The 24,184-nt window shown below is 33.8% G+C and overlaps 1 protein-coding gene across 10 annotated transcripts; it reads left to right on the forward strand.

Moving 5' to 3' along the window:
* Positions 1 to 227: 227 nt before the first annotated feature.
* LOC6585120 (dynamin) lies at positions 228 to 22,987 on the forward strand. Of its 10 annotated transcripts, none has more exons than XM_044011610.1 (18): positions 228 to 330; positions 1,117 to 1,739; positions 6,747 to 6,820; positions 6,895 to 7,651; positions 7,737 to 7,853; positions 7,918 to 8,146; positions 8,216 to 8,373; positions 8,503 to 8,609; positions 10,427 to 10,620; positions 11,661 to 11,780; positions 12,893 to 12,904; positions 13,867 to 13,872; positions 15,006 to 15,209; positions 15,346 to 15,439; positions 15,514 to 15,650; positions 15,721 to 15,863; positions 19,045 to 19,191; positions 22,309 to 22,987. In XM_044011610.1, exons 2-18 carry the CDS (start codon positions 1,594 to 1,596, stop codon positions 22,388 to 22,390), a joined length of 2,727 nt encoding a protein of 908 aa, XP_043867545.1. In that variant the 5' UTR covers positions 228 to 330; positions 1,117 to 1,593; the 3' UTR covers positions 22,391 to 22,987. The 10 variants fall into 10 exon arrangements, with proteins under 10 accessions (XP_043867545.1, XP_043867552.1, XP_043867549.1 ...); XM_044011613.1 differs by having other exon boundaries at positions 328 to 346; XM_044011612.1 differs by lacking the exon at positions 228 to 330 and adding an exon at positions 788 to 961.
* Positions 22,988 to 24,184: the final 1,197 nt, after the last annotated feature.

Below are 24,184 nucleotides of genomic sequence, written 5' to 3' on the forward strand. Positions count from 1 at the left end.
TTATTATTTATATGCGATCACTTTGGTTTGGTTGGCGCTAAATGCAAAATGCCGATAATAGTATGGTATCGAAAAAAAATTCAACAGCCTAAAAAATTCAACTATTTTATTAAAACTAGATTTTAAGATGTGTTATTTAAAATGTAATACATACATTTATTTGAATATTTATTTTTTTAATAATTATTCCAGTCGATAATGGAAAGTGATTGATTTCATATATTATCTTCCCTGCCGGGCCATATCGATAATGAGGAGCATTGAACAGTTTTTGTCATCGAATAATCAGAAGCAAAAACAAAGCCAAAAGGGGCGGACGTAAAGCGCTCGGTACGCGTAATTTTTTGTAATTACTCATTGTCGCCTTCAGAAAATTTTCGGAAGTTGTGTTGATCGTTGACGACAGCAATAAATAATTTTTGCCCACCCAGCCAAACAATAAATTTCGTTGGCATTTTAGTTGTATTTATATAAATATATATACAGATATATATACTTTTTTTCTTTTGCCATGCGAGCAACTCCTATGTGTGTGTGTGTGTTGTGTGTGCATGCAATTGTACATTTTGGTATTATATTTTGCTTTTTTTTTCATTCTTGAAAATTCTAAGTGATTTTAAATTGTGAATTTTATTTTGTCTATGTGTCGGAAATCAAAAATAATAAATTTAAGTTTTTAGTCTATCGGTATCGGTTAGCTGAAATTCGCTGTATAATTTTCTGATAAACAACAAAAACAACCCTGCGCGCACACACAAAAAAAGCATATACAAGAGCGCAGCAACATTAAAACCCGCCCCAACGCGTCGCTGTCGTCGTCGTCGTCTTCATCATCCGCAGCGCAGCCACTGCCATAGACGGCAGAAGCAAAAGCAAAGGCACGCTTACGTTACGCGCTTGCTTGTGGCGTATCGATGCCGTCGAGTTAACGTGTTGTCTCTGTGTGTGCGTGCGTCTGTGTGTATGTGTCTCGTGTCTGTGCTGGATTCTTATAAGAACATTTTTGCCGATTTTTTCAGTAGTGTGTGCAAATTTTTTGTTAATTTTTTTTTGTGCCATTGTAAATTGTTTGCTTACGCAGTTAATTTAATTTAATTTTTTTTTCAACAACAACAGCAGCAGCAACAACAACTTAAACACAAGTGGCAGTGTTTGTTGGTGTCGGCAGAGAGGAAGATAGCGTTCGCATATGTATATACAATATATCAATATATATGTATACGCGTGTGTGTGTGTAAAAGAAGAGAGAGAAAATATTCAAAACCAATTTGATAACCAACTAAGAAAAGGAAAGGAAACGAAAAGAACGTAACAGAAATCGCAGCAAGCAGCAGCAGAGTGCAGCAAACATTGAGCAGCGGCCAGTGGCAGAGACTGAGGCATCCTCATACCTAAACGCTGTTCACGCAGCAACAGTAATTAACTGTGAAACGTAGCGCGAGTCCACAACAAAAACCAAACTCGATCGTGTTTAAAAGAGAGCGGCAAAGCAAGAGAGAACAAGAGAGTGAGTGAGCGAGAAATTGAAAGGCCAGTATCAGCAAATTCGCCGTCTTCGTTTACGTCTTCATCAACGTCTACGGCTACGTCACCATGGACAACTTAATTCCGATCGTCAATAAACTGCAGGATGCATTCACATCGCTGGGTGTGCACATGCAATTGGATTTGCCACAGATTGCTGTTGTTGGAGGACAGTCGGCTGGCAAGAGTTCAGTGCTGGAGAATTTCGTGGGCAAGTAAGTGTGTTTGTCTAGCCAAAAAAAAAAACAAATTTATTTGTTTCTTTACTATCAAAAGAAATACACACAATAAGAAAATCCATATTTTTGCGCGAAAGCATTGATGTCTCTAGATGTAAGAGAGTTGTGAGTGTGTGTGCGTGCGCTAGGCTCGCGCTCTCAGTGTTTGCGCACATATATGTGCATGTGTAGGTGCGCGTGAATTTTGGTGAATAATCAATGAAGCAGCATTCCTGGTTTTTGTTCTTTTTTTTTTTTTTTTTTGTTCTGTTTGGTCTGTGGGTGTTTTGCCAGAAGCAGGAGGCCATCAATAATTTCCCCTCTCCCACTCATATTGATGTACATATGCGTGTATATAGAAACTAGTAAATGCGTATACAGTTGTACATGGTCAGCGTTCTGTTCGCAGTTGCCGCAACAGCATGACAACCACCTTGCACATAGTTTAGTATGTACATACATATATTTATATAAAAGCACGACGAGCTTAATATAAAACAGTTGGTGGCGCTTGCATAGAATCATCGCTGCTGATTAATGTTGAGTAAGCTCTCCAAGCGTATTACGCATGTACTTATACAAACACACCAACACACACACATACATACATATATGTATATAAATACAAATATGCATATTTATGCTGGAACTTAAAAGTCTCGTCGAGTGCCATAAACTCGCTTCCAATAACAGTTACAAAAGAAGAAAAAAAATATAGAAAAAAAAAAACATTTATCAACGACAGTGTGCTCTCTCCCATTTTGTTTCTCCCTCTCTCTTAACTACAGGCACAGCACTTACTTCGTTTACTCTGTGATACCGTTTTATTTGGGGGCCTCTTTCTCTGGCTGCGCAGCGCTCATTGCGCTTCGTTCGTTTTTATCTATCATCGTTTGTCGTCCGCCCCCTGAAAATGAGATGACAAAAACAAATACAATAACCCACAAAATACGTACGCCCCGAAAAAGAAAATAAAAAACGGACAACGGGCAAACTGAAAAAGAAGAAAGAAAAAATCAATGCATGCTGACATTTCCTTTTGCAGCGCGCAGCGCACATGATTTTGTTTCCTTTTTCTTATGTGCGCTTGGCTCTTGTGTTGAATCCAACACGGCCCACTGCGCATACCCTATACACACATACACACACAGATATATACACATACACAAGTCAGCAGCGCTCGCTCCACTTTGCTACACTTCACTTTGACATTTATGCAATGCTGCCGCTGTCGCAGTCGGCGTCGCAGCTAACGCTACCCTACATTTGTGTAGTTGCTGCTTTTGTCACCCACCTCCTCCACTTCAGTCGATTCTGCCTACTGTTGTAACTTTTGTAACTGTTAATGAATGGAACGCGAGCTCTCTGTCTTTCAACCATACACATACACACATAATATACATATTTGCCTGTGTATGCGTGGGTGGGTGTATGTGTGTGTAGGTGGGTTCTATGCAAAATTGCAAAATTACATAATACTCAGCTACTGTTATACACGATAAAATCCTTTTTTGACTTTGACTCCCTCCACCTACAGCATAACGCCCACACACATGTATAAGCATTTATATACATATGCATGTATGCATGTGTAGCGCAATCTAACCATCTTATGTAGTTTTGATATTTATGCTTTCTGTATGTGAGTCCTTGCCAAACACACACATTCACATAAATATTTCTATACATACATATATACTATGATACAAATTATGTACGCATTAGAATAGGACGTGGGTGTTTTTAACACTACTGGCAACATGAGATTAATATACACACACATACATACATAGAGTCCGTCTTCGCATATAGAGCTGATATATATGCAGTTTTTCTTATGTAAGCTAGCGTGCAGTCAATAGCAACAACAACAATGGCAGCAACAGCAGCAGCAGATTGGCCAAGCGCAGTTCATTTGCTGAGCCGTTAGTTTTCGCATGCGCCGGCCACACACACACATATATATATATATATATATATATATATATATATATATATATATATATATATATATATATATATATATATATATATATATATATGGCTACAGGCGTATGTACATACATACATACATATGTTATGTACATATACATATGTATGTATGTACACATAGTATCTATATGCATATGTGCATGCATTTATGTATATACATATTTATACAAATATATGTGTATGTGCATATGTGTGCGTTAATGACCTAGTTTTTCTTATACTTTATGCTACTTATGCTGATGCAGGTTTTTTTTTGTTCCCATCAATGTCAGTTAATGATGCTGCAGAGACTTCAACTTATAGAGAGAGAGAGAGAGAGAGAGAGAGAGAGTGGCAGAGACAGAGTGTCTGTTCAATGTCAACTCAATAGCAACAGCAGCAGCAGCATCTGCCTCAAAAGCCCAGCTTGAAATGTCAATAGTTCATGGTATTTGTTGTTCCTTTGGCACTTTCTTAAATACTTAATATATAAACATACACATACACATGCATATCATATGTATGTATATGTTTTAATGTAAATAGCGGTTATTTATATTATATATAAATGGGAAATTTCTATGCAGTTGAATGAATAATGACTCTCTCTCTCTCTCTAAATATATTTAAATATATGACTGACGCACGTAAATAGAAAACAAAAACCACAAAAAATAAGGGCAATAACCTATTTAAATTGAAAAAAAAAGAAATACATCAACATAAAAGTTGCAAAAAAAAATTATTGAAACGACAGCGAAAGCAATGAGAGCCAAAGAATGCGCAGCAGCTGATCTCATAATTCGTGCGTATGCGTGTGTATGCGTGAGAGAGTGGTTTGTTCTCGATTGCAGCAGTAGCAGAAAGAGAGCGATCGCTGCGTTCTCTACAGCTGACGCAGCCGGCGTATTGCATTACAGCCGCATATACAAATGCAAATGCGTCTATGTATATATATTTATGTATATATGTTTGTGTACTTAACTTTAGCTGCTGTTTTGTAAAGCATTGCTCATTTGGTTGTTGTTCTTTCTTAACTCTAATTGCTAATTGTTTTTGTCGAAACGATAAAAAAAAAAACGGTGCAAATCAAATTTGAATGGGAAATTGTGAGGGAAAAATTTGAGCAAACAAGTGCACTTACATACATTATATCCAAACACACACACGCACCATACTGTTACTCATCTCATGTAATTGATAACATTGCATTTTATGTACACTTGAATAAATTCAGTTCTGTGCATGTGTGTGTGTGTGTGTGTAAATTGTTAATGCTATGCATGCACAAGTGTACATATATATGTATGTACGTACACAAATATGTGGGCATCTATTTGGAACTTATGTTTATAATTACACATGTATGTAGTACGTAGGCTTTGTGGGCTTTTGTGCTATGCTGATAAGATAAGCAGTCGAAATTCACCCCCTCTGCCAACTCTTTCAATTTCAATATTTTGCTCGCGTTGAATAGTTTGTGTGTGTATGTGTGAGTTTTATTATTATAAGTTCTGCAATTCAGGCTCCTAATGCTCATTTCGGGCGTCGGCTATAGTTTTTGTCGATGATTCATGCTCTGTCATTATAATTGATATTGTTTGCATTATCGATAAGGGTTTCACTACCATTAGGTCTGCAGCTGTTTGTTAATATTTTATTATGTATCTGTGTGTGTCTCTGTGGTAAGGCTTATATTGACTTTGGGCGGATTTGTTTACCATAATAAAACAGGTCACAGCATAAGCGCCGATCTGAAGGCAGGCAGTAACAGTAAATACATAATACATGCATGCATACATACATATGTGTGTAAATGTGTATGTAGAAATTATTTTCATGCTATACTCCCTAGCAGCTAATTTCCCAGTTAATTAATCACACACATTCGTTGTTTGCTGGCATTAATCAGCTTTCCCACAAATCCCAAATATATGTATATTAAAAAAAAAAAAGCTAAAATGTGAATAATAACAGCAGTAATAATACTTCTAATTATAATCTCTCAACTAATCAAAGTAATTGAGATCCGTGGAACAATTGAAAGGCACGATAATTATGCCGTTAACATTCTGACTCACTGGCTGTTTGCTGTTTGTTTTTGTTATTTTAGTTGTTCTTCATAATTGAATTCGGGTAACAGCGCTCTCACTGGAATATTGGAAATGTACAGCAAAAGCTGTTTGTGTTTATATCATATTAATTTCCCCTATATTATTGCAATTGTGCAATTTTTGTTGTTGTGCGTTGTCTCTCTCGCACTCTCGGATACGCTTCTCATATAGAGATGGTATTATATAACACTGCGATTGTGTATCGTAAATGAATTTCTTTTTAATTTGAGATATTTTGTCTACATTTTGAGGCATATTCCCAAAGCTAGACACAAATGCAAATTTCGTTAAATTTGCGCTTTGTTAGAGAACTTTGGAACGCTTCAAATTCAATGAGCTTTATCGATGACTTGATAGTGTTAAAGTCTGTTTGGCTTATATAGATAAAAATTTGTATTTTCTTGTAGATTTCCTTTTTGCTATAGACTTCTATGTATATAAAAAAGAAATTTTGTTGTGGCAAGGCCATCAAATTGTCTTCTTATCTAACGAATCTATAAGTTTTATATATACTTCTCTATGCATATGAATAAAATAGATCAAGAATTTGTTTGGTAATGTTTTCATTAATGTAAATATATAAGAATACATATATATATATATATATATATATATATATATACAGACATATATAATCTACTATATATTTCGAAATTCCAAATGCGTTATCAAGTCAAGTTGGTTTGAAAAGTTCAGTAAGCATTCTTTTGTATAAATTTCAAGAGGCAGCTCACAAAGCTTGTCAAATACTCATGGAAGACACTTATCGCAATTGATAAAATCAATTCAATTGACATACTCTAAAAAAAATATAGAAAAATAGCAACAGCAATAAAAATGCAAAAACAACTCACAGAATTACAATTAATGGATTTCTCATTTCCCTCTCTATTATTTGTTTTTTTTATGATCTTCACAGAGACTTTCTGCCTCGTGGTTCGGGTATTGTGACGCGCAGACCTTTAATTTTGCAGCTGATCAACGGAGTGACCGGTGAGTAGTTATCTCTATATAGACATATCTATATATATATATATATGCTAATGGATGTTTTTCGTTGATTTTAGAGCATGGCGAGTTTCTGCATTGCAAGGGTAAAAAGTTCACCAGCTTCGATGACATACGCAAAGAGATCGAAGATGAGACGGATCGTGTGACCGGCAGCAACAAGGGCATCTCAAACATTCCGATTAATTTGCGTGTTTATTCGCCGCACGTTTTAAATTTAACACTGATCGATTTGCCGGGCCTGACGAAGGTGGCCATCGGTGATCAGCCCCCAGACATTGAGCAGCAGATTAAGCAAATGATATTGCAATTTATACGCAAGGACACTTGCCTTATACTGGCCGTAACGCCGGCCAATACCGATCTGGCCAACTCGGATGCCCTGAAGCTGGCCAAGGAGGTGGATCCGCAGGGTGTGCGAACAATTGGTGTCATCACCAAATTGGATCTCATGGACGAGGGCACGGATGCACGTGATATACTCGAAAATAAGCTGTTGCCGTTGCGTCGCGGCTACATTGGTGTTGTAAATCGTTCGCAAAAGGATATTGAGGGACGCAAGGATATCCATATGGCATTGGCCGCTGAGCGCAAATTCTTCCTCAGCCATCCATCGTATCGCCATATGGCCGATCGTCTGGGCACACCATACTTGCAGCGTGTCCTCAATCAACAGCTCACCAATCACATTCGGGACACGTTGCCAGGACTGCGCGACAAATTGCAAAAGCAGATGCTCACCCTTGAGAAGGAGGTTGAAGAGTTTAAGCATTTCCAGCCAGGCGATGCCAGCATCAAGACAAAGGCTATGCTCCAGTAAGTAAACAAAGCGAAGGACTCGTTATGGATCTATATAAATATATAAATATAATAAATATATCTTCTTTGATCGCAATTACAGAATGATACAGCAACTGCAGTCGGACTTTGAGCGTACTATCGAGGGCAGCGGCTCCGCTTTGGTCAACACAAATGAGCTGTCTGGCGGTGCCAAGATCAATCGCATATTCCATGAGCGGTAAGAAAAAATATATAAATATATGCATATATACATATATAATTTAATATATATTTCATTGCAGTCTTCGCTTTGAGATTGTGAAAATGGCGTGCGATGAGAAGGAATTGCGACGTGAGATCTCATTTGCCATACGCAACATACACGGTATTCGTGTTGGTCTCTTCACGCCGGACATGGCGTTCGAGGCGATCGTTAAGCGTCAGATTGCCCTGCTCAAGGAGCCGGTCATTAAGTGTGTGGATCTAGTCGTACAGGAATTGTCGTCGGTTGTGCGCATGTGCACAGACAAGGTGGAGCATCTGAATCACAATTGAAGTCCTTCAACGAGTCTATTTTCTGTTTGTTGTCTCTTTTTCAAGATGAGTCGCTATCCACGCTTGCGCGAGGAAACGGAACGCATCATTACCACGCATGTGCGCCAGCGTGAGCAGCGCTGCAAGGAGCAAATCCTGTTGCTAATTGACTTTGAGCTCGCCTACATGAACACCAATCACGAGGATTTCATTGGCTTCGCCAAGTATGTCGCAATTGCTGTGTTCACAAAATATATATCGATTCGTCTATTCAGATCAACAATTTGAACAAATTCAGCAAATTCAATTATAATATCCTATTTATATTTATCCTTTCTTTGTGCTAATTTCAGTGCTCAGAATAAATCTGAGAATGCAAATAAGACCGGGACCCGACAGCTGGGCAATCAGGTCATACGCAAGGGTCACATGGTCATTCAAAATCTAGGCATTATGAAAGGTATGTGCACACTCACATATATATCTATATATATATATATATGTATACTTAAGCCGAATGCTTGTCCATGTCATATTCAAACTTTGTAACTAAACAACAACAACAGTAACAGTAACAACAGTCGCAACAACAACTTCAACTTTCACTACTCTAAACCTCCAACTAACTACCTATATGTTCATATAATAAAAAAAAAAATTACTAATTTGGCAACAGCTCAGCTATCGATAAGTCGATAAACCAACCATCAACTGGAGGCTTTAAGTCGTGAGACACAATAGCAATTTGATACGTCGATAGACAGCTTTGAATCCTATGCAAATAATAGAATGTAAATCGATTTACTTGTGTAAATTCCATTCAGATTCTTATCGATTTATCGCTTTTTGATATCATAGTACACAAATGTCTAGGAATATCACAGTTTCAAATAATCTATCTATTTATTGCTTTTTCTATATTATACACAACTAATTAACTTATCGACTATGCAGTAATATATATATAGATATCTGTTGCTAATCTTAATCGACTGTCTATCGATAGCTTATCAACCTTACTGCTTTGTATAGAAATGTTTATAGATTTAATGGCATGCATAGGAATCAACTGCGATCACCATCTGAAATCGCTCACACGTAGTTATCGTATCGGAAATAGAGTACATCCACTCATATATATAAATACCACTCGACTCAGTTTTGTAGTACTTGAAGTATTTTTACGTAATTGAGCTTATATTTCTTGAGTTTTATTTGCAATTTTTTTGTTTGTTTTGTCTTGTCTTCTGCTTTTTCTTCTCTTTTATGTTGTATTTTCGTCCATTTGTTTTCCTCTTTGGTTGGTTTTTCCTTTTTGAATTTTTCTTGGTGTTTTTCTTTTCGGTACTGTACTTTTAATTTCTTGCCTTAAAATCTTGTGGATTAATCGCAAAGCTTTGCTGAGGTTTTTGCCACGCCTACTTGGTTTGTATTCAACTATTTCTATTCATTGCTAATACACCGTTTCCTACACACACACACACACACACAGAAATAAACATTCAGCACATATGTGATTCATATTCATCCACCAATACACATACATATGTACATACATCATTCCTACATTTGCTTCGATAAAAACTAAGTTATGTCTATATCTATATAAATATACATGATATTTAACTGAGCCTTGAAATTTATTTTAAAACTTATGTATTCTCTATAAAGAACTATTAAAGTGTAACTTTAGATCTATGGATTAGCATATACGAGAGTGGCTTGATTTTATACTCATAAACGAAGGTGAAATGATAGAATTTTTTTTTATTGCGGGATACTTGACTTTTATACTTTATGGGATTGTTCACGGCATCACATATACCCTTCTGTATATACATATTGGGTATTATGTTTATCCGAAATAATTCGGGAATTGACGCCTTGAAAAAGTTTGTTTATTTCAAGGACTTGCTTAGCAGAAATTCCTATATAAATCTGAAACAGAGTCCAAAAAGCAGAGAGTGCAACTGGAGCACTATTTACATTCTGAAAGGTTGATTGAGAAAAGTATAGAATGATCACTGAATGCATACAATTTAGAGATCTGTTGGCATAGAGACACAAACCTAACTTTCCAAATACATATTGAGGAACCTTAGCGGGAACGATGAACTTATCAAACAGTCGTCGTGTGTAAATCTTTATGTATACCTTAATTTACATTTTTTTTTTTTAATTTCTATTCAATTTTCGCTTTGTTTCTATTTTTGTTATTTTTTTTTTTTTTTTTGAATATCGTTCTGGTTATTCTATGCTATGTGTTGTCTGTTGCAGGTGGCTCTCGTCCCTATTGGTTTGTGTTGACATCGGAGAGCATTTCGTGGTACAAGGACGAGGATGAGAAGGAGAAGAAATTCATGTTGCCGTTGGATGGTTTGAAATTGCGCGATATTGAGCAGGGCTTTATGTCAATGTCTAGACGTGTTACATTTGCTTTATTCAGTCCCGACGGACGTAATGTTTATAAGGTTAGTAATTTTTGTTAGCATACAAAAAAATGAATTTTCGTTTCAAAATGAAACCACAACAAAACAAAAACAAAAAAAGAAATGAACAAAATATTTTAAAAATCTATCCCAAATAGATGAACAAAGAAACGAAACGAAAAGAGAGAAAAAGATAAACAAAAAGATTTTCAATTAGTTTTTGCAACTACAACAAATGGTATATAATATATATATTATTTGTTCTAGTTTTTCAATTCAAATACAAAACATCCAAATTTATTAAAAAAAAAAAAAAAACAAAATTAATATTAATTCAGATAACAAATATTTTGTTTCTTTTGTTGCAAACAAGAAAAAAACAATTTTGCGTTCAAGTCCCAGATTAAAAAAAAAAAAAAAGAAAACAACAACAAAAACAATTTGATACTAGACTCGAAACTAGTTTCCAAAAATAAATGAAAAAACAGTTAATTAATTTTTTTGTATAAGATAAAAATTACTATGTTTTTATCAACATTTGTGTTCAAGTCGAGGCCAAAAAGAAAGACGAACTCTCGAATTCTATTTTTTTGGCCATCGATTTGTGAGCATGAGAATAACAAAATACGATAAACCACTTAATTAGATAGCGAGATATATGCATATATATATATACTATGGCTGTAGTTGTATATATGTTGATATATACCGTTATACCGTTATGCCACCAATATACCAAACACTAACTCTGAACTCTGGTCCAGCTGCCAACCCAACTCAACTCAACCAACTTAAATAGAAAGCTAATCACAAACAGAAAACTAAACTAAATAATGAACCCGACAATAACCAACCAATGCCACCAACCCGTCCAAGTACTCAATCGTAATATCGTAATATCGTAATCGTAAACGTAATCGTAATACAGTTGTCCCATATGCTAAAAGCTTGACGAAAAATACCTATCCATTTTGTTCTCTTTGCGCTTGGACGCTTCTCTCTCTCTCTCTCTCTTTCTCCTGCACATACACACACACACACACACACACCCACATATATATATACAAATGTTGTGCATTTAGGATTACAAACAATTGGAGTTGTCGTGCGAGACGGTGGAGGATGTTGAATCATGGAAGGCATCATTCCTACGCGCTGGCGTCTATCCCGAAAAGCAGGAGACCCAGGAGAATGGCGACGAGGTACGTTTTCATATTGCACACAAATATTTATAAATAGAATATATTCTATATAATGTTAAGTCAGTCCTAAGTTGTCTTATCCTATATCTTAGTGAACAGATCCAGCATAGCCGCAAATGTTAATTAACATTCTCATGCTTGGATATGTCAACATGACATCAGATTCTATGCCACACATAGCTCTAACTCTACTGTATACGTGAAGCTCTATGTATGCCCTCTATCTAAATTTTTGTCCCCTCCTGAGAAGCTTAATAATACTCTATATATATATAAATGTTATCAGCAGCTGTTAACAACTATATTAAACGCATTCATTTGCAAGCTACATATAATGTGTATATGCTGTTAATTAGCATTGCTTTTGCTAACAGTTGTTGCTTACAGCTCCCCAACCATAGCAGCGTTAATGTCTCTGTTATTAACAGTGAATTAAATAATCCTTATTCATTAATGTTACTCGCTGCTGTTACATTCTGTTACTAACATTATTAATATTCCTGTAAAATATATTCCGTAAGCTGACAGCTGTTATTATCATGCTCATATATATTGATATCTTCCGTTAATAACAATTGTATAACGTCAATGGGTAACAGCTGTTAACTTACAGCTTTGGCTTTACCTACTAACATCATGTTATTGACGGCTGCTTAATAGTATGTTTGCTTAACATAATGTTAGATATAGACGGTGTATCTAAATACCATGTTACACTTTTACAATTGCATAACAGATCGATAACATAATTTTATGCTAACAGTTAATGTCAAGCTAAAATATTGTTGCCGCTTTAACATATTCGAGTTCTCTTTCGCCCTATTATCCAAGTGTGTCCCATAACAGCAGAAATTTATGATCTATGTTAACTAACATACAATTAACATAACTCTTTAATATTCCTATACATATATATCTAGTTGTAAACAATTGAACTCTTTGACAAAGCAATAACTTATTAAATGTTTCTTTATTTATTTATTTTTGACAAACGAAAAACAATAATCAATTGATATATTTCGAAATATATGAAATGCGTTTTATAATGAATGTGTGATATATGAATATATATAATATATATAATATATATATATATATATATATATATGCAGGAAGGACAAGAGGTTTGTTTCTTTCGATCATCATTTTTACCATATACTTTGCGCTCTCTATCTCTCTCTCGCTCTGTCTCTGTCTCTAACTCCCTTTTTATTTAATTTTATTTCGTAGATTAGTTTATATTTTTGGTTTTTATTTCAAATTTTGGGGCCTGATATTCGAGTTAATTTTTATTTATTTTGTTTTTCTTATTTATATAATTTTGTAATACTTGTTCACTTTGTGAAATGAGAGCATATTACTTTTATGCAACTTTTGTCTGTGATAAGATTTTAGATTTCTTTTTAAATTGAGCTAGTCACTATTCCAAATTTCAAATGTACATATAATATCATATATGTATATTAGCTTCTGGCATCTATAAGCTCTAAAAGCGAACTCCTCCACAGAAATTCAGCAAATTTATGTCACGTGAACGAGTATTATGCAATCGGTCATATACGATTGGAGTGTTCTCATTTGGCTTACACTAATTAACAAAATTGTTGTTTGGGCCACACAAAATTGGGGTTTTCAATTCGGAATTTCTTAAACACTTCGCTATTTACCCTAAAAACTAAAAACAATCCCCCATTTGTGTTCCTAAAGGTGTGTGCTATTTGTAATAGAGCCATATTTCAAATATAACTCTTAATATATATATCTACACACATATATCTAAAAAAAAAATATATATATATATATATCAATTTATACATATATATGTATACAATTTTAATTTACAATATTTTTTATCAATTATTTTCTTCTATTTTTCCCCTTTTCACGTACCAAACGAATCGAAATGACTCAACACACACAACAAAAATCAAATAACCCCATACATATATATATGAAATATATATGTATCGTTTCAAATATATATATATATATGTTTATGCAAACGTATATATATATATGTATAAATTACAAATTAAATTTGTAATGCGAAATATCCACAAAAATGTCCATAATCAACTGTTAACAGCAAAAAGTATGTTCAAACGTTTTTTTCGTTCAATTTCTTTGCTCTTTTTGAATTTTTACGTATTTTTCACTTATTTTTGATGCATTCGTAATGTAAACCCAATTAACATTGGCATTGTTTAACGATTTACGTTGTTTTATTCGTATTATTACAAATAATAAACACTGCAATTACACGATTCCAAGCTTCCCACCTACACATTGACTCTACATATTGAATATTATTGAGAAAGTAAATTTCATTTGATTCTAATATACCATTCTAATTGCTTTCCATACATAACTCTCCGAAAAAAAGTTAGTTATTGGAATTATCGACTTCTGTTATTGATATTCCGATAATCGACTATCGGAAGTAGCCAAAGATTTGTATCTGTAGTACAACATATTCAACTCTCATTACTTTTAACTCTTAAAGCCATTGAAAAACTAGAAAAGTTTAGGGTTGTCATCCCAGCTCATCAAATGATGATGATAATGGAATTCACATCCATGCACATCCATGCACACACTCACACACAAACTAACAATTTCTGACCTAAAACTTATATTTGTAGCATTCAAAAATAGTATTTATTGTATAATGTATTTTCCTATTTGGTATTTATTCTACTTCTTTTTTATTGAGCACTTCAAATATTCGAAAAAAATCTATTTTTAAACTTTAAAATGATAAAATTAAAATAATTACCTTTATGTATACTGTAAAGTTTTGCTTCTTGTGTTTGGTTTTCCTCCTCTAATCAAATTTTCACTTTGGTTTTCAAGTTCAACTAACAATAAAAAAAAAAATAAAAAAAAACTCTTACATATAGATTTGGAAATCTAAAGATGATATATATTTGTTGAATTTGTACTATATTATGCTTTACTTTATCGGCTGCACCTTTTGGCATTTGTTTCGATTTGAGCAAAACAAAAAAAAAAAAAAAAAAAAAAGAAAGAAAAACTACTAGAGAACACAATTTTTTCATTTTATTGATTGTTTCTTCGTTTGTTTTTTCCATTACCTTTTGCCCCACTTTCCCCAATCAACCAAACAATCAACAACTAATCAAATGAAACGAACAAAACTTTCCACAAAAAACAACAACAACAAAAATGTATTACCCATGAATCGATTAATCGATAACACAACAGTCGGCTAACGAAGAGAGCTCCTCGGATCCGCAATTGGAGCGTCAAGTGGAGACAATTCGCAACCTAGTCGACTCCTACATGAAGATCGTCACAAAGACCACGAGGGACATGGTGCCCAAGGCAATTATGATGCTGATCATCAATAATGCCAAGGACTTTATCAATGGAGAGCTGTTGGCACATCTGTATGCCTCCGGTGATCAGGTGTGTATATCATCTAGATAAATGTGAAATTTCGAGAGATCAGTAGAACGGATCAATCAAACAATCAGCCAGTCAAGATATGCTGATCATCTCAATCATCTAATCTCGTTACTAATCTGTGTTTCGCTCTTGCCAGGCACAAATGATGGAAGAGTCCGCTGAGTCGGCAACACGACGCGAGGAAATGTTGCGCATGTATCGCGCCTGCAAGGATGCTTTGCAAATCATTGGTAAGTGATATAGATTCCCTAATTCCAGGCAACTTTATAGTTATATCGGATCATTAATCATGCTTCAATCACAGGTGACGTATCGATGGCAACCGTATCATCGCCATTGCCGCCGCCCGTGAAGAACGATTGGCTACCAAGTGGCTTGGAGAATCCGGGTCTCTCACCGCCCAGTCCCGGTGGACCACGCAAGCCCGCACCCACCGCACAGGTGAGCTCCGTCGTTAGTCGATCGGTCAATCTATCAATCAAACATTACATTCTCTTATTGCATTTTTCAGGGCTCGTTGGGTGGCCGTAATCCACCTTTGCCACCGGCAACGGGTCGTCCAGCGCCCGCTATTCCCAGCCGCCCAGGAGGCGGTGCTCCGCCCCTGCCTGGCGGCCGGCCTGGCGGCGCGCTGCCACCCCCATTGCTACCATCGTAAGTAGAGCACAATTAACTTGTGTATTTTATTGCTTTCAACTTGGCTTAGTGCGTCCTGTACAGTATATATGTATATATACAGTATTCCCAGTATTTATTTAGTTTTATTTACTTATTATATTTTTGTTCGACGATTGGGACCTCTTTTTATATGCAGCCACACACATTACACAAACATACACACACACACATAAAAGCGCATACACATCAATATATATATTCATAACTTTTATATGTATATAACATATGTACATACATATATACTAATGTGTATGCATACAAACAAAATGCTGCAAACGCTTTCAGTATTTTTGCTTTCGTTTTTAAATATTATTTTTGAATTATACAATATTTTTGTGTTTATAACTAACAAACTTTGGCATTTCTTAGTATTAAATACTAAAAAAAACTATGAACATGTATTCATCCCAGTAAATTCAATCATGTAGGGAAATTTTCGTCACATACTCTTGTGGTTGGGATATTTAAGATTATCAGTGCCAAATGTTCAATAAACCCGCTATTTCATGACATTCAAAAAGTACCTAATTTAATAAGGGGAATATTTTGTATAAAATCCCCTTTGACATTTATCTTCTACAAGAGATCATTTAGTATATGTATGTTTAAAATTTTTCCTTTTTCGTGTTGTTTTTTTTTTTCTCTTTTTTTATTTTGGTCTTTGTCCTTAGAAGGCAGCTTGTCTACTTCTGAATATCCAACTAGTTCCAGTCTAAACATAGATCAGAGCTAATAGTAAAATTTGCGTATTAGTAAATTAGCATAACCTGCAGCGCCAATATACATACATGCATGCATATATGTATGTGTGTGTATATGTTTATCTCTTAGTCAACCATTTTGTGTTTGTTTTATTTGAGGGCAAGCTGCCAGATTTGGCAAATGAAATAATTCCTTTTTTATTTTTGAATTGATTTTGGTTTCTGCGCTGCCTACCCTTGTAAAAAAAGAAAGCAAACATTAATAGACGATTTTCGAAAAGTAAAAAAAAAATATATAACAAAACCAAATTGTTTGTTTCTTCCTCTCTCTTTTTTCTCTCTCTTTTTCTCTCACATATTTGCAAATTTGCAAATCAAATGCGATAAACCAACAACAAATGTCAAACGAATAACTGTTAACTAACTCACACACCCACATAATTGCACTCGTAACACACAACCATACTCACACGCTTACATGTCCAATGCTTCACTGTAAATTAAATGCTGCAGACGTCGCTAAGCTGTCAGCCACAGGCCCGCAGGCATTTACTCACTCACTCACACACACAAACACACACACATTAACTCTCTAGATCTCAAATTAAATAACCAACAAATTACCAAAATTAAAAAATACGCTTCAGCTTAAATCAACCTAAGAAACCAAACAAAGAAAAAAAAAAAAAACCAAAACCCAAATCATTGAGTTCAGGCTCAAGCGCTCAGCGTTCGCCCTTGCGCTCGCTCTCTTTAGCAAATGTGTTACAGCTATACACGAAAAAGTTCGCTCAGCAACCACTAAAACAATAATATTAACAACAGCAACAACAACAACGATGTCAACCGTTAAAGTTTATGTATGAAAAGGAAAAACATAATCTATTCGCATATATATATATTTATATACAATATCTGGATGCGTTTGTTTATAATTTATTTTAGTAATAAATATATGCATATATATATATATATATGTATATATAAATATCTGTATACATATGTATATGTATAAACATTTAACACAAAATTTAAGTATCAAGCACAGAATATTTATATAAATATATGCATATATAGCGATGATATTAGAGAAATATCTATCAGAAGTGTAAACGCTGTTTAGATTTCCTCATTAGTGTTGTTAAATAAAACTTTAAAAAATATCCTAGAGAGCAGAGCCTTGAGAATTCCCATTGTTAAGAGAGGGCAGTGTGCACACATATGTTCACATACACATACACACACATATACATATATACAAACATATGAAATATACGTTATGAAAAGTAAATGGAAAAATATATGCTTAAGTTAACTAAAGTACCTTTTTGTGTTGTTGTTGTTGTCGTTATATAAAACTAAAGCATAAAAAAACGCAAGAATGAAAAAAGATATACATTATATACAAATATACATATATATTTATATATATACATACATACAAGTATATATATATACATATATATAAAATTATTAATATTAAATGGGCTAAAAGTTACAAATTTACTGTTCAGTGTGTGTACTACGAAAAGAATTAAATAAATATATAGTTTATTTAAAATAAAAATACTTTCAAAATTACATTTATACATATATATATAAATATACTCTCTTTATATATATATCATACATATATCAACAGACTGACAAGACATGTTCGATTATTTTGGCTGGCACTGTGGTCAGTCGTTGCTTCCAATTAGCTTCCCTTTCTCTCTCACTCGCTCCCTTTTACACTCTCACAGCTCACAGTCAGACTTCATTTCGAAAGCCTGTGGCTTAGAGTTCCGTTTCCGTTATGTGCTCTAAGCTATGTTTGCCGTTGTGGACTTGTGTCTCTTATGGGATGGCGTGTGGGACAGTGTTGACAAGCGCGGCATGTGGCAGCTGTTTATTGCATAACAACTCCTGTTGTTTTTTTTTTTTGTTGAAATTGTATTTGCTTTCATTTGCTTTCATTTATTAACATAGTTACTATTCTATTATGTGTTGTTTCTTTTTCATATGTTTGCTCAGCTCTGCTTGTGTACATATATGACCATATGTATATACATATGTGTGTGTTTATCTTATATTTATGTGTATTTTGCCTTTTGTTCTTGCTATGGTTTGTTGTTTGTTGCCTTAACGGAGTTTCATTCATTTTTGTTTCTTTAATATCCTTTATAATTTGTGATTAAATCAAATAAACATTACACCTACACACACATTCCCACACACCTACACACACACACACACATCACAGCGCCCGAAGCAGCGAAACAGACAAATCGATAAAAAGGGGTTTCAAGCGTTCCGATACATGTTTGATCACATAGCCAAGCGCCTCTTTAGTTTAGAATTTGTGTTTCTCTCGCAAAAAAGAAAAAACAAAAACAAAAGAACAAACAAACAAAAAAATAAATAAATACGCAAGCAACAGCAAGAGTACAAAATCCCCTTTTCCAACTTTCAAGTCGCGTTACTGGAGCTGTCGGCGGTGCCATTACACAGCAGGCGGGCGCCAATCGCTACATCCCGGAGAGCATGCGTGGACAAGTGAATCAGGCTGTTGGCCAGGCGGCCATGAATGAACTCTCCAATGTCTTTGCCACACGGTTCAAGTAAAGCAAAATTGTGCAACAAGTGCAAGTGCAAGCGCAAGCGCGAGTGCGAGCGCAAGCCAGAGAGCTAGCCTAACAAGCATGCGTGCAAACGAATAAGCGCAATAACGAAAGAGCAACAGAAAGCAACAAAAATAAATGAAAAACAAAGACACACGCATACGCAACCACAGTAACAATAAAGCACAAGTGGGTGCGCTGCGTTTGCGTCTGCGTTTGCTGCTTTCCCCTTTCCAATTTCCTTCTCTCATCAATCAGCCAACCAACCAAGCACCCCATTTACATACATATATATATATTTATATGTTATTTATGAACGCTCACATTCCTATTCTTCTTCCACTCATTTTGTGCTTTTATATAAATCCTCTCTTTTCTTTTTGTATATATGAATATGTGTCTCATGTGTGTGTACACGCCTTCACACATACATGCACAGCTATGTATGTATGTGTGTGGTGACTAAATTTATTGCCTAAATATTTGTCCAAACATCCAAAAAGTTTGTTTTTTATTTTGAATGGGAGGAATTTGTTGTTTCTGTTTGTTGTTGTTTATTTATTGCATATGCATTTCCTGACATTCCGTGCGCAAGAGTAGGCACAAAACTATCGATAACATTTTTTTTTTTTTTGTGTTTGGCTTGCAAATATGTAAGCCTGAATTTGTTGATATCTTATACTGATCGATGGTTTTACTGCCAAGCACACACACAGTCTCACACATACACACACACATACAATGTCGTATATTATATATACTCAGCAATTGTTTGCTTTCGATAAATTATAAATATTAAAAGAGAAATTATCTTAGAACTACATTGTTGCGATTAAATTAAATGCATACATATACATAGCCTTTCTCTCTATTTCACTTTAGCTAACTAGCTCTCACGCTGTCTCAGTTAAATACAGAAATATAATTGTTGCTAATTGTGTTTTATTGTTCCATATTTAATATATATGAACTTTATGTAGAGCGAAAGAGAGGAACAGTATTAGAGTTAGTAAAGGATATATACATTATTATTATTAAAAAAAAAAACATATTTATATAAATACAGCTATATGTATATGTATGCGCATTCGTATGTATGTAAATGATTATTAAACTAAGCACAAAATGAAATATTTAATGTAGTTCAACTAAACGCCATATTTAGTTCGTTTCTTAACAATAGCAACAAATGAACAGAAAGGTAACGAAAAACGTTCATAGAGCTATTTATGTAATTCTGAAATCTTGAACTGTGCATTAACATCTGTTAATCGCATCTCTCTGATACGCTTGGCAGTGAGTTGAGTCTATGTCTAACAGTTGTTAATTAACACAGCACGGCATAGCTTATGTTCAAGTAATATTCAGTACTCAGCTTTTGATGTGTTATCGAAAAAAATTATAACTCTAAAATCGATATTGATTTCAAGTAGATTCGGGTAAAAATGCAATGGAAAACAAATGTTAAACAAATGCTGAGCATAATCTCGAAATATATATATATTTTAAACGAAAAAAATTGTGCAAATATTTATCGATAATTTCAGAATTTTCATTTAAGTGTAATTTTAGCCTGTTTTTATTGTAGTTAAAGCGCGAATCGAAATCGAAAGCAATAGAAGCATATACACAAAGAAAGCGAATGAATTAATTAAAAAAGCGATCGATACATGTAATATAAAATAGTATATATATCAATATATATATATATATATATATATTTCGATACATATGTATATTACTCGCGTATGTTTTGTTAAATATGTATGTTCTATAAATTAGATAACCATATGTGTTATGCGTAGCACTAATCAATTAATCGATAACATGCAGTGATGAAAAGAACCGTGAAATCCTAATATATCCGTGTAATTAAATCGATAACTAATCGATTGTAACTATTTTCATCTTGCGTCAATATAATGGATATATAAAATATGATATATGTATTTATCCCTATGCATAGAAATATCACAAATATTTAGCTCCTTCTCTCTATGTTTGTTTAAGTAACGCACACTAAACATACAGGTCATATTCATACACACATACAAATATAAATCAAAATATATATTGTGTGTTATCCTATCCTTCCCTTTCGCAAAGGAATACCCACAACCAAAATGTAGTATCTATCAACTGATGTTTATTGAATTGAAACTTAGCAAGAAAAACAGTTACATGATATTAAACAAATAAAAAGAAAGAGTATTAAGTTAGTATGCAAAGCGCATGTCACGATTAAAAGCATACAAAGAATCGATTGATCGATAACATGTACATGAAAGAAAGAATGCAAAATGTGAGACGAGCGTGTAACTACGGTGTTATAAATAAAAGCTAATTGTATATATATATATATATATATATATATATATATATATATATATATATATATATATACATATATATTTAAAAAAAAAAACAAATAGAGTATAGCTGCTTAATTAATTATTTGTTTTGTTTTTGGTTAATAGTAAAAGAAATCAAGAGAGTTTGTTGAGTAACAAAAAAAGGATTTTACATTGGCCTCTGTTAGCTACCAACACTGTTAAGATTGCTGTTGCTGCTGGTAATCTATATGCTTAGCATTTGCAAATTGAAATTCCAATCAATCAATCCAATGTATTCTCTTGGAATCCAATTACGCTGTTAAATGCTAAAGTGGGGCTCTCTTCTGTTAGCTGACAGCGCTGTAAAGCAACACTTCCAGTTGCAAACGAAGCTCAGGAAAAGAAAGCTAGACAAATGCTTCGCTTTATAATAACATGCATAACAGCTGAGAAGAATGAGTCTATTTTACAAAATTCCCTCGCTCTTGTATGTGCATATATATGTATGTATGTCGTTAACATATCGTTTATTCGTTGTTTGTCTACTGGTGTTGGTTTTCGCTTTGGTCATGCTCTTTTTTATATAAAAAAGGGGCAATAACTAACATTAATATGCTGTGCTGCTGGTGAGTTGATCATTGACTATCTATCTAACTGAAATGCATTATAATACGCTTTCTCTCTCTCTCTCTCTCTGTTTATTTCTCTTTATCTTTCTATATAACTCTTGATGTTTTCCTAATGAATAGTTGTTTGATTGATGAATGTGATTTTGTATTCACAGTCGGCCTGGCATGAATGCGCCGCCACGGCTACCTGAACGTCCTTCGTACTATGGGAACACGACCAATGGCAGGCCCTACTGAGTGAGCGTGCGTGCAAGCGAGCTAGTTAGTGGACGGATTGAACATTTGTAGTGCGAGCGAGATGGCGTGCGCATTCGGAATACGGAGTTGTACTGTTAAATGTTCACTGTAATTTGTATTATTATGGATGTGTGTGTGTGTGTGTGTATATGTGTGTGACTGAGCTGTATGTCTGTGTGCGTGTTTGGATATTTTAATAATTTCCCATTTTTTTTTAATACAATATAATTTATATACTATAATGATTGTTGTGAAACTCTGTACTAAAGTGTGTAGTAAAACACTTTCGACTGGTCCCTAGTAAAGCTAGATATAGCATAGTTAACATATATACAATTTATATATAGTTATACACACGCACACACAAACACAGGCACACCCATACACATACACACCAGCATACATATATATATATTTGTAATTAGAGTTAAGTAATGTAAAGTGTGAAAAAGCAGCCTCAACTGTCATACAGTCATACAGTTAAAACCGTTATACAGTCATACAATTTTAACTCGCTAAAAGTTGTATATGGATACATATATATAATATATAACTGATATTGTTAAAGTTCAATAATAAAAATGGGAGGAAAAAATATTTCTCCTATGCATTGTAAATATTTCAAATAATTGTTATATAAATAATGCTAAAACCTAAACAAAAATATGAATAAAAACATGAAACGCTTTAAATTCACAATATTTTCCAAAATGAGGGGGAAACACCCGAACTTTTATATAAATATACAACAATCGATATTTACATAATTTTTAAAAAATAAAATTTATATGTATGTATGTATATTTATATGAATATATTAATATATCTAAATAAATATACAAATATTTAATTTAACATTTAAGCATAAGCAACAATAAGAAAAGATTGTAAGCATTAAAATAATGTTATTTATAACAAACGCAAAATAAAGTTGAAAAATATGTAAAAAAATTTGTACATTTGTATTTATTATGCATAAGTTCTGTATACAAATATGCCACGTTTGGTCAGTTTACATTAACATGAGTTCTATAACATGAGACGGCTGCCAGTGGCATATCAAAAGTACTTGGGCATTTAGCTAAGTTGCAAACCACTAGTAAAATCTCTCATTATTATGCATGTGGCTAGAGTATTTCATTTCCTCTTATCGTACTTAGTGGATCGAACGCCGATGAAGCTTTGTATTTTGAGTGAGCACAAACAGGCTTGTTGGTCCCATGTTGTCAGAGAGTTAGTTACTATTTTAACAGTCGCTCTCTTCGCTTGAGTTGGGCATAATCCAACTTGAGTGATGTTAATTGGAAAATGTAAGTACTTCAATCGGAATAAGACACAAAAAATTTAGCTTTGCAATGCAAAGTAATAATTTTATTGGTTGCACTGTTATAATTTCTTTTTCATAATGAAGTTTAATTTGTAATTAGACTGTAATTTGATTTAATTTTTTTTTTTTTTTTTTTTTGGAATGAATGTTTGCATATAGTTAAAGTTCATTTAAAACGATTTCTAGTTGAATGTGATTATAGTTTAGTATATAGTATTAACTAACTTTTTGTTGTAGCTATGAAATTATTTGTTTCTCTTCATCTTCTTTTTTTTTTTTTATTTTTTTTTATCCAAAATCTGTTGTAAATTTTTTGTTTTCATAGCGCGTCGCATGGTGTAAATTTGTGATTCGATTTTATTTTCATTCGTTTTAGTTAAACTCCTTTATTTTGTTGAATTAATAAATTTTGAATCTTCTCTACGAGTTAAGTAATTTAATTTTATAATTGTTAATTACGTTTTAAG

The sequence above is a fragment of the Drosophila mojavensis genome, unplaced genomic scaffold (genome assembly GCF_018153725.1).
Source record: "Drosophila mojavensis isolate 15081-1352.22 unplaced genomic scaffold, ASM1815372v1 contig_136, whole genome shotgun sequence".
NCBI lineage: Eukaryota > Metazoa > Arthropoda > Insecta > Diptera > Drosophilidae > Drosophila > Drosophila mojavensis.

Bases quoted from the DNA above. Each gene is read 5' to 3' on its own strand.
- LOC6585120 (XM_044011610.1), top strand. From the start codon at position 1,594: ATGGACAACTTAATTCCGATCGTCAATAAACTGCAGGATGCATTCACA. The intron at 8,147-8,215 runs GTGGAGCATCTG...CTCTTTTTCAAG, and splicing joins TGCGCATGTGCACAGACAAG to ATGAGTCGCTATCCACGCTT. The intron at 15,210-15,345 runs GTGTGTATATCA...CGCTCTTGCCAG, and splicing joins TGTATGCCTCCGGTGATCAG to GCACAAATGATGGAAGAGTC.